We start from the raw sequence: 15,161 nt of genomic DNA on the forward strand, positions 1-15,161 counted from the left end.
CTCTTTATCGTGATGCGTATCGTATCGTGACTTTGCTGGTGATACACAGCCCTAGTATTCGGCCAATCACATCTCACTGGATAGCTGGCCAATCAGAGCACACCTCGCTTTTCAGACCGATGAGCTTAGTATAAATCGACGCGTTTCAGAAAGGCAGGACATAGAGGAGAAACAGTAATGTACAGTATGTGGAAAATAATGTGTTTTTTTAACCTTAAACCGCATAAACACATTGCATTACACCAAATACACAAAATAATGTTCTTTTTAGCAGCATCATATGACCCCTTTAATACTTTTATTCAGAAAGGACACATTAAGTTCATCAAAACTGACAGTAAAGACTATATACTTTTACAAAAGATTTCTATTTTAAATAAATGCTGTTCTTTTGAACTTTCTATTCATCAAACATATACAAGTATTAAGCAGCACAACTGTTTTCAACATTGATAAGAAGAAGAAATGTTTCTTGAACATCAAATCAGCATAAGGATATTATTAAGGATAAGGACAGTATTATTTCACTTTATTACTATTTTACTGTAAAATATCTAAGTGACCCCAAACTTTTGAACAGTAGTGTATGATTTTTGTCTAGTGAAGGAGAAAAAGTGAGCGAGTGACTTAGGCCAATAAGTAACTACCCAGTCTCTGTGGTAGAAAGTACATGGGTAAACAGCACTCAGATCTATTGTAATTTAATTTAGTACACTTTAATGGCCAGTTGGAAATATCCATGATGATAAATGCTCTCAATTTAGCAGTCATTTGCAGTTATGACCCTAGACAACACAACATCTGATGCTGCGCAGGCAGTCAGATGTTTGAAAGTGAGATGCTAATGCTAATGCTAATGTTCCACTTACAGTAAATGTGTAAATGGATGTTGTGTTTGTGTGTTCAGGGTCTATGCCTACGGATTATGAGCTGTACTACGGCTTCAGCAGGTTTGCCATAGAGCTCAATGAGCTCTGCCCTGAGCTGAAGGAGCTGCTGCCACCAACAGATGCTCGATTCAGGCCGGACCAGAGGTACATGCAGTGTCTCAAATTACACTCTTACTGTAAAAACATACTGCAGTTTAGTGGCAGAGGAGAGTGATCCATAGCCTCACAAGAAGTAGTCACTCTAGAAATGATTTCGACCTTGTTTTGAAGGATTCCATAAAGCCTCACTTATCTTTGAAAGGCTTTGACAGCTGTGGCTTTTCATGTGATTGTGTTGTAGGAAAACCTCAGCTTATAAAGATTCAATGAAATGGTGTGACACATGCAGTATTGACGTATTTAATATTGAAACCGCAAAGTGAAGACTATAAGACTATTTGCTAATACTAGTGGTTGGCAGGTGGTTTTAGGAAGAGTGACATTGTCATTTTAGAGTGCATTTGATTAGACAGACATTTCTATATATACCACTATTTATCAATATTTTAGGCCTATTTTTCCAGAGGAGAAGTTTAAATGTGTCACTGCACCTGTTAAAACTTAAATATGTGAATTGAAATTTTGCGTACCAGAACAGACAGAAATTGTTGTTTAAAGGTGCAGTATGTAATATTGACAGTTAGCGGTTGATATAGGTACTGCAGTCCAAATTCAAAATATTGGAGAGAGTCGTTTCTCCCGCCACCTCCTCCTCAGACTCAACGCTCATGCGAGTTGCCAGATTGATGACACTCGACAAGAATGAGCGCAATTGACAATAGAAGACAGTGAGCCTTATACAGCTGATGAGTTTATTTATCCATGTTTTAATATTCTTCTGGTCACAGAGCTTTTTAAATGGAAGCCGAGGCTTCTTAGGTGGGGTAGAATCTGCGATCTCTCACTCAGTTCATTTGCTGGCTTCTATGGCTGCAATACGCTGAGTTTTCTGCCATCTGGAAACCCAGGGTATAGATATTCTATTGGGTAAACTGACAGTGGACAGAATCACAGACCAAAACAAAAACAGACATTCCGACACAGAACACACATTTCAAAGTAGAATAACTGGCTGTAGCATTTTTTTTTTTTAAATATAAGTATGTGAACTTAGCATGTTTCCTAAATATCATATCATGGTATTTTTATGCTTTAGTACAGTCAAAAAAATACATACAGCACCTTTCAGTGTTGTTATTATTACGAAATTATTATAACTAAAACTAAAACTATATAAAAAATTATTTTTGTTAATTTAAATAAAGCTGAAATAAAATAAAATATACATATTAGATGAATATGAATTTTAGATTCAAAACTTAAACTTTCAAAACTTAAATGAAAATGAGAAATGTTGGCTTTGAGTTAAAGTACTAAAATTACTAAAATTAAAACTAAACTAAAATAAAAATATAGAGGGGAAAAAAAACAAAATTATTGAAACTAAAACTATATAAAAACTTAAAATAAAAAAATTAAACCTTAATCAAAATATTAATAAATACTATAATAGTATATAAATAATCCTAAATTAAATCTGGTCTCTTTTTCTTGTTTCATATCGAGTTGTGTACATAGGACAGCTGGTTTTAGGGATGTTAAGTGATAATATGATGTTATAATTTCAACAAAATTAACTGGAACGCGTGTTAACGTTCTTGTGATCATGCATTATGTGATTAATTTTTTAAGTGGAAAGTAGCCATTTGAACACTAATCTGGTAAAACTGTGTCTTCTGTGCATCTCTTACGAATCAGAGCCTGTTTTTACTTGATATTTTGAGTAAAAATACCTAAATGAACGAATGAAATGCTTAGTCTTTCATTTCACTTTGTAATCAAACTCAATTTTAAAGTGTATCACATTTATTTTTCTGCTCCCCGAGAGAGTTTCTCACTTAGTTCAGCTCTTTCCACACTCCTAGAAACCAGTGGAGCAAAGTTTGCGCTGAGTAATGATCTTTGGTGAAGCTCTGGTTTAATGTGTCTCACAGGTATCTGGAGGAAGGAAATGTCCAGATGGCAGCAGCTGAGAAACAAAGAATCGAAGAGCAGCAGAGAAACAGGAGGAAGTGGCTGGAGGAGAACAACATCAAACACCAGCCGCGATTCTTCAAGTCAGTGCTCTTCATCCACTTGCCTCTTCTTCTTCTGCTATTGAACTCCTGTCATGTAGACGGGACCTGTATTGATCTCTTCCTGAGGATGCACCCATTTTAGAGGCGTTTTAGGGGCAAAATTAATCATTTAAAAAAATGTGAAAAATCCTCCTTTCAGTTCATGAGTTTGGATGGAATTAATCACGTGCTGTTGAAGTGGAATTGCAATTCAGAGAAATTCAACAGTTGCAATAATGTTAGCACTTAATTTTGATTAATTGTAAAACAAATGTGACAAATTATACTAATTTTTAGTCCCTAATATGTAATCACCCAGCACCCTAGGTTGTATAGAATAAAATTACATCTATATTTCAGTTTAAAATTGAAATGAAAAGATGATGTCTTCACTTTCTGCAAAAATGTCTTTTGAATGGCAGAAATGTCTCCTGTTTAGCCCTTTTATTCTCTTTCTGGCTCCATCAGTGTCTTTTTGACCCATTATGGTTACACTTATGTAATTATATTGTCTTTATAAAGCTCAATAGTTATTTGCACAAAGTACTGATAGTGGTATTTGCTAACTAACACTGTTATTAGGCATTATTTCAGTGACCCATAACATTCAAGCACAAATGTATTTTTGAATGTAACAGGACTGAATGTCTGTAGTGCCAGTTTGGAAGAGGAAATTCTGTAATTTATGTTTGATTTATTATGACACACTGAAGCTGGGTGATCCAACCAGGATATACCTATTCAGATTATAAACATACAAATTACAAACTTACTATGACAGGGTTGAAACTATGTACCGCTTTCTTCACTGAATGATGAGGAGAATTATTGGAATTTGGGGCCTGAGGTGAGAAAAATGTTTAAAATATATATATATATATATATATATTTTTTTTTTTCTGACCTGGGACTGAATGAAGGTACCCTTCCTAATATGTACATTCCTGCAAAGAATGTTCTTAAAAATAACATAACTTCTTAAAGTTAGGATAACATCCAATTTGTCTTAAATCGACAAAAGTAATGTTTAATCAGTTTGAGTTGTTTCAATTATTAGGCATTAGAGAAAAATGTTTAAAATATATATATATATATATTTTTTTTTTTTCTGACCTGGGACTGAATGAAGGTACCCTTCCTAATATGTACATTCCTGCAAAGAATGTTCTTAAAAATAACATAACTTCTTAAAGTTAGGATAACATCCAATTTGTCTTAAATCGACAAAAGTAATGTTTAATCAGTTTGAGTTGTTTCAATTATTAGGCATTAAAACATAACACTTGCCAGATATAATGCATCGCAATATTACTCGGGATGTACACAAGTGTAAGGTGTGTTCGAGTTGATGTGAAACTGCGCAGACCGATCGGCGATGATAACGATGACGTGCTTCATGTTTATTCTGACACATTTGGTTCCGCTAACACTCACACACTCACAACAAAAACTCTTTTCGTGTCATCTTACTGTTATATTCTATCATCTTTATCAAAATATTAGTGTTCGTGTTTCAATATTATAGGCTTATGTTCATCTTCATTCTTTTTCATACAGGCACTATATGAAGCAGTGCATAAAGTTTTTTTTCTGTTTCTATACATGAAAACCTCTGTGTATGTGACAAATGTTGCATCTAATCCACTGCATCTGTGATAAAGTATGCAAACACTCCCCCGACTCGCTGATTGGTTAAATCCAGCCGCAGCCGAAGTAGAACACGACCAGTCTTTTGAAGTGTTTCTCATCGAGTTGATCACAAATCTTTAGTAAGAACTGCCTTACAGTCTGATAACACCAAAGCCTGTCGTTTCCTTTTAAAGGAATCAAATAAGATGTTCTTAACCCTCATGTTGTGTTCAGGTCATTTTGACCCAGAGAGGTTTTCTTTTTCCTGAAAATGATAGTTATTGTTATCGCATTAGACTAAAACCTGCTGACTGTGCTCACACTGGGTATAACAACAACCCAAAAAAATCTGATAATTTTTGTTGTTTTTTGGGACTTTTTTTCCACCTTGTTACTTTTGTGGTGTCAAAAATGACCAGACTACAAAGTATTGCTTATAAATGTCTTGTTACGCTATATTTATTACCATATATTGTATTCAAACTTTTTTTTTATCAACTTTTCTTTCAATTATCAAAGGTTTTTTATTTCTTTTTATAACTAATTTATTGTAGGCCTTATTCATGTGAGCTAATTCACCTCAGTTTTTGAGTGAAAATTTACAAAATGATCCACAAGTAATGCTTTTTCGCTCAAAAACAGGTGCATAAGCTCAGATCAGTGAGGGCTACGATCAATCAGTTCCGAAAAGAAATACAAACCCTGTGCTAACTGAAATAAAACAAGTTGACAAAAAGATTGAATCTAGGATTTGGTGATAATATAGCATAATGAGAGATTTACAAGGAATTTTTAAAAGGCCGGCCATTTTTGACCAGGAAAACACCAAATTAGGTTAAGAAAATATTTGAGACTCAACCACATTTGTGACCCTGGACCACAAAATCAGTCATAAGGGTCAATTTCTCGAAATTGAGATTTATACATCACCTGAAAGCTGAATAAATAAGCTTTCCATTGATGTATGGTTTGTTAGTATAGGACAGTGTTACTCATGCGGCTCGCCAAGCTTTAATGTGTGGCTCGCATGGCAGATGGCAGTAAATAATGCGATGATATGATCAATACAGATATTTAATAAAAACATTAAAAACAAGCAGGGCTATAACTAAGCCATTAAAAAAACTCACACCGTGTCTACACTGGACGACAGACGACAATAGAACACATTATAATTATGGCCCTATGATTTCTGCGATGCGGAAAATGCGGACGGAATTGCGGAATCCAGTCATAAAAACAGAATTTACTGTATAATGCGGAATGTCACGGAATTTGTCAAAGTTTGAGTGAATAAATCAAAAGTAGGTCATTACACTTAAATCAAATCGCAATATTGACTTTTAACCTGTGCTTCCTCTGTGTAACAGGAAGGTTATGGACAGTAACCAGAGGGAGAGATGGGTGTCTAACAACACATACTGGGAACTGCGCAAGGACCTTGGCTTCCTCAAACTAGAAAACCCTGAGCTGTGGTAGATCCAGATACCTGTGCTGATGACGCCTTCACTGCTGACTGCAGATGCTTACTATGCAGAACAGGAGCAGCCTGGGACTTCCCTCTAGATTTGGATTTTATGTCCAGAAATGGACTGAAAAAAAAAAAAGACTCTCTCCACATCACTTCGGCAGGCTCCGCCTCCATAGTCTCCCTCTCCATAGTAACAGAGAGACAGCGCTGTTGTCAGGGCAACAGTGAGAGCTGTAGAGCTGTTCACATGAAGCCGTTTGTGCTTCCTGTTAAGTCCTTGCCTTAAGAAGTCGCTTCTCAACAACAAAGTTTTACGCTTTTAGTGAAATTCCCTCAACTTCTTGGTTTAGATGGACTGAATTTGCTCTTGGTTACATTCTGCATGTGTAGATGGCAGCTTTCATCGGCAATATGTTTCACAAACTCGTCAAAACTACATTTAGACAATTTTAGCTGTATTTTTGTAAACGACCAAAAGAAGGGAATTGCTTTGGAAGTTAAAGCTGTGCCGTGACTGAAGTCGAACTGTCCCTCCTCATATTCGACGGCTCAGTGTGCACCATGTGCTGAACGTGTGACAGTTTTATAATTGTGCACTCCAAACCCTTTCAAACCCTTCCAAAGAATCAAGCCTGAAAGAGAATTCCTGGAGCCAGCCTGCAACACTGTGCAGAAGACGTCCCAGGACTTAGCCCTCACAGACCCCTGCATCTCTGTATCATTAGTGCTCTTTAAAGCAAGAGTGTGACATTTATGCACCACTAATGGCACCAAATCAAATTCAGGAAATGATTTTTTCCAAGCAGGTTCTACAAGCACTTGCCACCTTCAGAAAAACTAGCCAGTGCCCTGCGAAACCCAAACTTACACACTCTAAAAAATGTTGGGTTAAATATAACCCAGCGCTGGGTTAAAAAGGGACAAACCCAGCTATTGGGTTGTTTTGACCCAGAGGTTGGGTTGCTTTGACCCAGCGGTTGGGTTGTTTTGACTCAGCGGTTGGGTTGTTTTGACCCAGCGGTTAGGTTGCTTTGATCCAGCGGTTGGGTTGTTTTGACCCAGCTATTGACTTGTTTTGACCCAGCTATTGAGTTGTTTTGATAACAATAGCCGGTCAAAACAACCTTTTGTGCAGATGAAAGAAAGTCATACAGGTCTGGAATTATATAAGGGTGAGTAAATTATGACTAAATGATAAATTTGAACCATCCCTTTCTGTCACCATCCTGTCACAAGGAAAACATTCTTTAATTGAAAACTGAAAACTTTTTTCTTGATATGTTATCTTCAAATGTGGCGAAACTGTCAACCCAGCTAATTGATTATTCTCATAGCATTAACTTTCAGAACCTTCTGGCAAGTTCTTCCAGTAACATTAATAGAAAGTTTGTTCCAAGTTATCTGGCTTTTAATAACGTTCTCAAATCTTTAGCAAAAATGTTCTTTATGAATTGCCCAGGGAACTTTTTTCTAGAACATTTTATCCTTGACATGTTGGGTTCAGCCATAGCATTCTAGCACGAGTGACTCAACGCATCTGTCAAAGATATCCATCTAGCTCATTTTTTACATAGAAAATCTATTAAAAAACAGTGCTGTGAAAAACAAACGTTTGAATATAACAGTCACCTGAAAAAAGATGTTCCAATCAGCTAATGCTCTTTAGGTCTGATGCAGTAATTTATTAATGTCCCTGAAAATCTGGCAAGGAAATGAATAGCAGGATGTGATTGTAAAGTAGAACTGCGTGTGCAGAAGCTTTTGAATGTGAGTGTTTGAGTTTATTGTTGTTTAAGTACTTCTCTCAGTAAAGACTCTGTCTACTATTTCAGTCTGGAAACAACTTTTTACAAATTATTGACAGTTCCACAGAGTCTTGTGGCCAAAACGTTGCTGGACGCAATATCATTACATAACACTGTTGGTGGGCAGCACATTACAGCAAAGGCTTTGTAGTATTCTCTCTTAACCTCCTGAGACCCTGTGACCTCATATGAGGACATTATATTTTGGGGTATTTCTCTGAGACTATACATGCCACAGTTTTAAATCTGGATGTCCTGTACGGAGCACATTCAGGGCTTTTTTAAAAGCATGTTTAATAGCATTTTGGGAGACATAACACATGAATAGGGAAAGAAATGATGTTTCAATATTCTATGAAATATTATATATTATTATGAAAATCTTGTCAAATATTACTCCCATTATTACACTTCTTTTTTCATTACATGTTGCCCCCAAAACACATTAATATGCAAATTAAATTTAGTTTATAGATACATTGTATATAATGAGAAAACCCGTTTATGGCCATTTTACACACATTTTGCAGAGAGAAAAATGGTGTATCAAATCATTCTGAATAGTTGAGAATCATCTTTATACAAAGTTTGGTAAAAAAGAAAATCCTGAAAACTAAAAATGTATTGGTGATTTAAAAAATCTATTGTTTTTGCGGTTGGGTTGTTTTGACCCAGAGGTTGGGTTGCTTTGACCCAGCGGTTGGGTTGTTTTGACCCAGAGGTTGGGTTGCTTTGATCCAGAGGTTGGGTTGCTTTGACACAGCGATTGGGTTCAAAACAACCCAACAGCTGGGTTCGTCCCTTTTTAACCCAGCGCTGGGTTATATTTAACCCAGCATTTTTTAGAGTGCACCATTGGTTGAGCTAGAAGTCAGACGCACGTTGCAGTTAAAGGGCAAGTTCACCCAACAATGATAAATCTGTCATCAATTTCTCACCCTCATGTCGTTGCATGCCCATAAAGATTCAAAACAGTGTTTTTAATGAAACCTGAGTGGTTTCTGTCCCTCCATTGATAAATACAGGTAACCAAAACTTATAAGATCCAAAAAGGTTATAAAGTTGTTGTAAAACAAGCTCCTGTGTTTACCATATTTGTTGTGCTCTGCTGTTTGTTTCAATCACTGCTTAGATGTAAATGGTAACACTTTATTTCGATAGTCCACTTTAGACATTCTACTAACAGTAAGTAACTTTGCAACTACATGTCAACTAGCAGTCATTAGAGTATTAGTAGACTGTCTGCTTAATATCTTCTAACACTTTATTTTGATGGGTCAACAACATACAACATACTGACTATCAGAAACTTTGCAAGTATATGTCAACTTATTCTACTAACCCTAAACCTACCCTAACAGTCTACTCTGAGAGTTAGTAGACATGTAGTTGCAAAGTTACTTATAGTTAGTAGAATGTCTAAAGTAGACTATCGAAATAAAGTGTAACCGTAAATAAATAGTAAATTTATGCGATGAAAGTTTCTGTTCATGATATAAAGAATGTATATATATATATATATACAGTGGGTACGGAAAGTATTCAGACCCCCTTAAATTTTTCACTCTTTGTTAAAGATTTGGATTAAAATGCTTAATTGATGCCTTTGAGCTTTTTTTTCTTTTCTTTTTTTTTTTTGATCTTTTAAGTTTTGGTTACCTGGACTTTCAATGGAAAGAAGAAACCCTCTCAGGTTTCATTAAAAATATCTTCATTTGTGTTTCAAAGATTAACCAAAGTCATAAGGGTTTGGGAGACATGAGGGTGAGTAAACGATGACAGAATTTTCATTTTTGAGTGAATTATACACCTTGAACGCACCAGTGACCAGAAGACATGTACACTACATACGTGTACACTGTATTTTCTCTTGACTCTCTGTTCTAAACATGAACTTCACAACAAGAGCGACAGCGGCCTCTGCTGGCCTCTCAGTGCTACTGCATACTACATACTTAAGTTCCACACATCTCTGCTTACAGCAAATAAGAAATGGATGTCAGCAGTGTGTGGAATAGAAGGCTATCGTACTGCATACTACACATTATGCTGTAACATTTCATGTAGTGTACTACATTTTCACATGACCTCACCACGTGTTTAATTCAGCAAAGTCCAGATTTAATCTCGGATATAAATTGTTATATTTTGAATAAAAAATTAGACTTTTAGAAGTCTGAGTAAATACTAATTTAAAAAGATGTTTAGAAATCACGCTTGGTATTTGCGGTTAATCTGTCACGGAAATGGACGGGGAAGTCAAGCATGATGCATTGTGGGATACATCATTCGGTGTACTCGGGTTGTATACTGCATTGTAAATTTGGAACCGCACCCTACCATACTATTACTATTTCTGACACATATAGAGATGAAGTAGAAAAATTTGTATTCTAGTATGCGTTTCGAATTCAAAACTCCAGGTGAATCGGCCATATATTCAGCGCATACTGAAAACTTGCATGTTATGCAAACTACAGAAATATTTAGCTGTAGTATACTAGGCTGAATAACATACTACCAAATACTGTTTCTGCTGTATAACAGACTCGCAATATATACATAAACACCAAAAAGTTAAGATATTTCTACACAGATTGCATTAAAAATAATATTTTTATTTCCTAGATATCACTTCTTGAATTAAACATGCTGTGATAAATCATGTGACAACAATGTAGCAGAATGTTTCTAAATGTTTAGTGTTGCACAATGCATGCTGCTTTCCATACTATTTTTAAAACAGGCAGATACAGTATCCAGCAAAGTATGCAGTATGTAGTACACTAGTATTGTAGTGCGAACGGCCATCTAGTTTCTTACGTTTGATCTGGACCTCATTCATCGAAACACAAACATTCAAAGTCATTCGTAAAATCATTCTTGTGTAATTTGTTGCATTCGCAGATATGTATGCTTTATTTTCTTTAAAGGGGTCATATGATGCTGCTAAAAAGAACATTATTTTGTGTATTTGGTGTAATGAAATGTGTTTATGCGGTTTAAAGTAAAAAAAAAACATTATTTTCCACATACTGTACATTATTGTTTCTCCTCTATGCCCCGCCTTCTGAAACGCGTCGATTTTTACAAAGCTCATCGGTCTAAAAAAGCGATTTTTTAGATAGTTGTAAAGATTTTTAGTAGATTGAAAAGAAACAGTAGAATGTCAGTAGATGTAAAAAGAAAAGCCAAAAACAGTGTAGTCACAGTGACAGAGATGATCTCTGCCATTAGTATGTCACTGTTTGAGTCCTTCACTGTGCCTTAACGCATATGAAACCATATCAACACACCATACTGAGGACAGTCCATCCACAACACGTCATCTTTTGCACACTGACGCACTTTTTTTCCGGTAAGAGCCTGTAGAGCCCAACTACACTATAAAACACAGACTGCTGGAAATGAATGGCAGCCGAAAAAACAAGGAGGCCTTCACACAGGTGTGCATCTACAAAACTATGTAGAGTTCTTATATTGCAGATACTCCATGATCGTTGTTTTTGTTTTTTTCTGTTAAGATGAGACGATTGCTGATCTGGATCTCATCTGACTGAATGTTTGTGAAGCTTATAGAGAAGATCAAACCTATGATGGGGAAAAAAAAAAATACTAGGTTCTGTCGAGTTCCTTGTAGGGAAAGACGCTGTAGTGAGTGCATCCGCTGTTAGTTTCTCAACATTGCATGAAAACATGTCACAGCCTGCCAATGATCTCTGATGCCTTATTAAAGCGACCGTTTAGTTTCTATCTCATTATATACTCACTGAGACATCCTGCACTGTGTGTGGGAGTTTTATTCATGTGTTCAGCTTTCCTCTGAAGAAGTGCAATTGTACGGTGACATCTCTCTCTGTTCACAGCTGCTCCAGTGCTCCACTGCTGTACAACTCCTGACGTGTCATTAGGACACTCTCCAGACCTGCTGTTTCACATTTAAATACATAGTAAGAAATACATATTTGTGTTCTAAGTCATGATCTGTATTCTGTGTCTGTTATTTATTATCAATCTCATTTTGCAACTAGAATTCAGAACCTCAGATTAAAGAGATGTCCTGAGGAGGCCGGGCCATTAGTCCAAAACTGACACTTTGCACAGATTTATTGACATTATTGATTAATGACTGGACAAAGTCAATACTATTCTTCCAATTCAATCCAATTCTTTTATAATTGTAAATTGTACTTGTAACAGTCTCAGTATCTGTAAATACTTACAGAACTTGTTCTACATTTAAGGAGCAAATGTTTTTCCACCCAGGACAGATTACTGGGAAATGTGGTATGATACATGGTTCTTTATCTGATCTTTTAATTCGCTCAAAAATAGAATGCATTAAAAAGTTAATTTCTTATAATAACTTGCACCTTATAACTCAATCGGTGTTGGGCGTAACGCATTACAAGTAACGTGAGTTATGTAATCAGATTACTTTTTTCAAGTAACTAGTAAAGTAACACATTACTTTTTAATTTACAAGAAAATATCTGATTTATTTTTTCAAATAAGTAACTCCAGTTATTTTATTTTTTTTATCATTTATTAACTGACAGCTCTCCTGACTCCATGTTAAGAGAAATCAGGAGTAAGTGCAAAGTCGTCGTGTGTGTTGAGTAAACGTGATGGATACTGCAGTTCTAGACTAAATGTGAACATGCATTTACTCATCTCACTTGAACAAAAACACATTCAGTATTCCTCAAAATGAATAAAAACAGTGAAATGCAAACTCAGGATATGATGCAAACCTGCAATAATTAAATGTTAAATAACACAAATATCCCTTATGTACTTAATCACATTTTATTAAACAGTGTCTTGAATGTATGAATGAATGAATGAGGCATTTATATAGCGCTTTATTGTGTATTGCTGTACACCCAAAGCGCTTTACGATCACATCATGGGGTCTCTCCTCAACCACCACCAGTGTGCAGCATCCACTTGGATGATGTCAGAATAGTGTCCCCGTCCCTATACTTGGGTGTTAGGAACCACACAGACCACAGGGTGAGCACCCCCTGCTGGCCTCACTACCACCTCTTCCAACAGCAAACTAGTTTTCCCAGGAACCAGTTTCCTCAACCAGGCTCAACCCTGCTTAGCTTCAGTAGGCAACCAGTAATGGGCTGCAGGGTGTCATGGCCTATTATAACTGTTAAAAACACTTTGCTATATAAATGCTTCATTCATTCATCGGCTTATTATAGACTCAAACATGCACTATTCCTCAACATCTAAGAGACATGCCAGTGAAATACAAGAAACAGCTGATTTGTGAGGAGAGCAATCACGTGTTTATTTTCAAAAATAAAGCTCAACACCTCAATACTGCAATCAATACAACAGCTTCTTAAACATCAACAAACATTGAAGTCTCAATTAGGATCAAGTGCTCAAAACGGTTATAAGCAAACCAATATCTTTCAAAAAGGTCTGCAATATTATGGATAAATAAAATTAATATTAATAAAATTAATAGTCAGACCACTTGCACTGGTTATGTCAAGTCACATTTATTTCTATAGCGCTTTATACAAACAGCAAAATAGCAAAATCAATTATGAAAACTTAATTTTAAGTGATTTAGTATATGGCAATATTGGCTTTTTGATATTGGCATTTGTAACTCAATTTAAGGGGCTTCAGTTCCAGTTACTGCTCAACCAAAACAGAGGTTGCACTACTTCTATTTTAGGATAGTTTCAATTCAGCTTTTTCACACTCCTGCTTATGTATCCTATGCTTGTTTGGGGCAATTTGGAGCAGAAGCCAAGGTGTGCAAACAAGCCTACTATACCGAAGGAATTCCCAGCTCTCTTCAACATATTTAGTTCAATGAATTTAAACAACCAAGCTAAATGTGACAATAATTAGCCTATAGCAATGAGCTTTTGTCTTTTTTGGTTTAACTTTAAAATATAGAAGTTAAAATGAATTCAATTTCTATAACTGCTAATGGCATACAAAAAGGTGAAAAGAAATGTGTTACCAATAAATATGATGATATATGGTTTCTTTTTCAACTTATGGATATTTAACTCATGGTGCAATATAGTACAATGACCTCTTATGTGTCAAGAAAGAAAAATTGGTTCATGACATGACCCCTTTACACTGTAACGTTGGTTAATCAGCAGAAAAATTATTTATATATAATCAATATAATTGTCCGCCATGGCGGATCAGGCAGTTCAGGGGGCCATGGCGGAGCGGCCTCCGTGGACTTGGCTTTGGCGCCCGGCCTACAGCCAGAGCCCTATAACCCCCCTCCCAAAAAAAAAAAATTCCTTGGGGGAATTTCCGGTTCTGAGGCCCTCCGTGGACCAGACGTGGGAACAGCGGCCCTCCCTGGGCTTGACTCGGGAACAGGAGCCCTCTCTAGATTGGACTTGGGAACAGGAGCCCTCTCTGGACTGGACTGGGGAACAGGAGCCCTCTCTGGGCTTAACTTGGGAACAGGAGCCCTCTCTGGGCTAGACGTGGGAACAGGAGCCATCTCTTGGCTGGACATGGGAACAGGCACCCTCTCTGGGCTTAACTTGGGAACAGGAGCACTCTCTGGGCTGGACGTGGGAACAGGGGCTGGAGCCAATGCTGGAGCAGACTTAGGGGCTGGAGCTAACAGTCTTTTTCTCCTCATATTCTTCCTCTGGTTTGGGGTTAAGGAGCGGGCTGCTGTCAGCTGAGGGCTTGGGAGGGAATTGGCCGGCGGGCTTGACAGTGGAGCGGCTGACGGACGTGATGATGGAGCGGCTGGCGGGCTTGACAATGGAACGGCCGGCGGGCTTGACGATGGAGAGGTTATGGATCAGGGCCGGACGCTCTCCAGACACCGGAGGATCCCTTCCCTCCAGCACAGTCCAGTGGTGTCTGCAAGGTCGACGGAGTGATGGTAGTTGGTCTCGATCCAGAACAGAGAATTCAGTGTGGCATCGTCAAATCCCGTCAAAACGGCGAGCCTACTGAATTCCCAGGCGAACTCCACCAGCGGGAGGTCCACACGGGCTAGGGTGGCAAATTTTGCGGCGGTTTCCATAACCACAAGAAAAAAAAACAACAACTTTCAAACACGGAAACAAAAGACGGGGGGAAAGGGGCACCGCTTACTGTGTTAAGGTCCGGTCTTCTGTCACGCTGTTTCTACTGTGAAGGAGTGAGGAGACGTAGGAGAATTCTGGAATATAGTTTTTATTAATCCAAC

At 37.2% G+C, this 15,161-nt stretch overlaps 1 protein-coding gene across 1 annotated transcript in view; it reads left to right on the forward strand.

Moving 5' to 3' along the window:
• Positions 1-7,008, forward strand: part of osbpl6 (oxysterol binding protein-like 6) — a 72,287-nt gene extending 65,279 nt beyond the window's left edge. The window contains exons 22-24 of the mRNA XM_016568580.1: positions 908-1,034; positions 2,924-3,046; positions 6,046-7,008. Coding sequence (XP_016424066.1) covers positions 908-1,034; positions 2,924-3,046; positions 6,046-6,154 — 359 coding nt within the window. The 3' untranslated portion in view covers positions 6,155-7,008. The remainder of the gene's footprint in view (positions 1-907; positions 1,035-2,923; positions 3,047-6,045) is intronic.
• Positions 7,009-15,161: the final 8,153 nt, after the last annotated feature.

The sequence above is a fragment of the Sinocyclocheilus rhinocerous genome, unplaced genomic scaffold (assembly GCF_001515625.1).
Source record: "Sinocyclocheilus rhinocerous isolate Xijiao unplaced genomic scaffold, SAMN03320098_v1.1 scaffold1222, whole genome shotgun sequence".
In the NCBI taxonomy this organism is placed as follows: Eukaryota; Metazoa; Chordata; class Actinopteri; order Cypriniformes; family Cyprinidae; genus Sinocyclocheilus; species Sinocyclocheilus rhinocerous.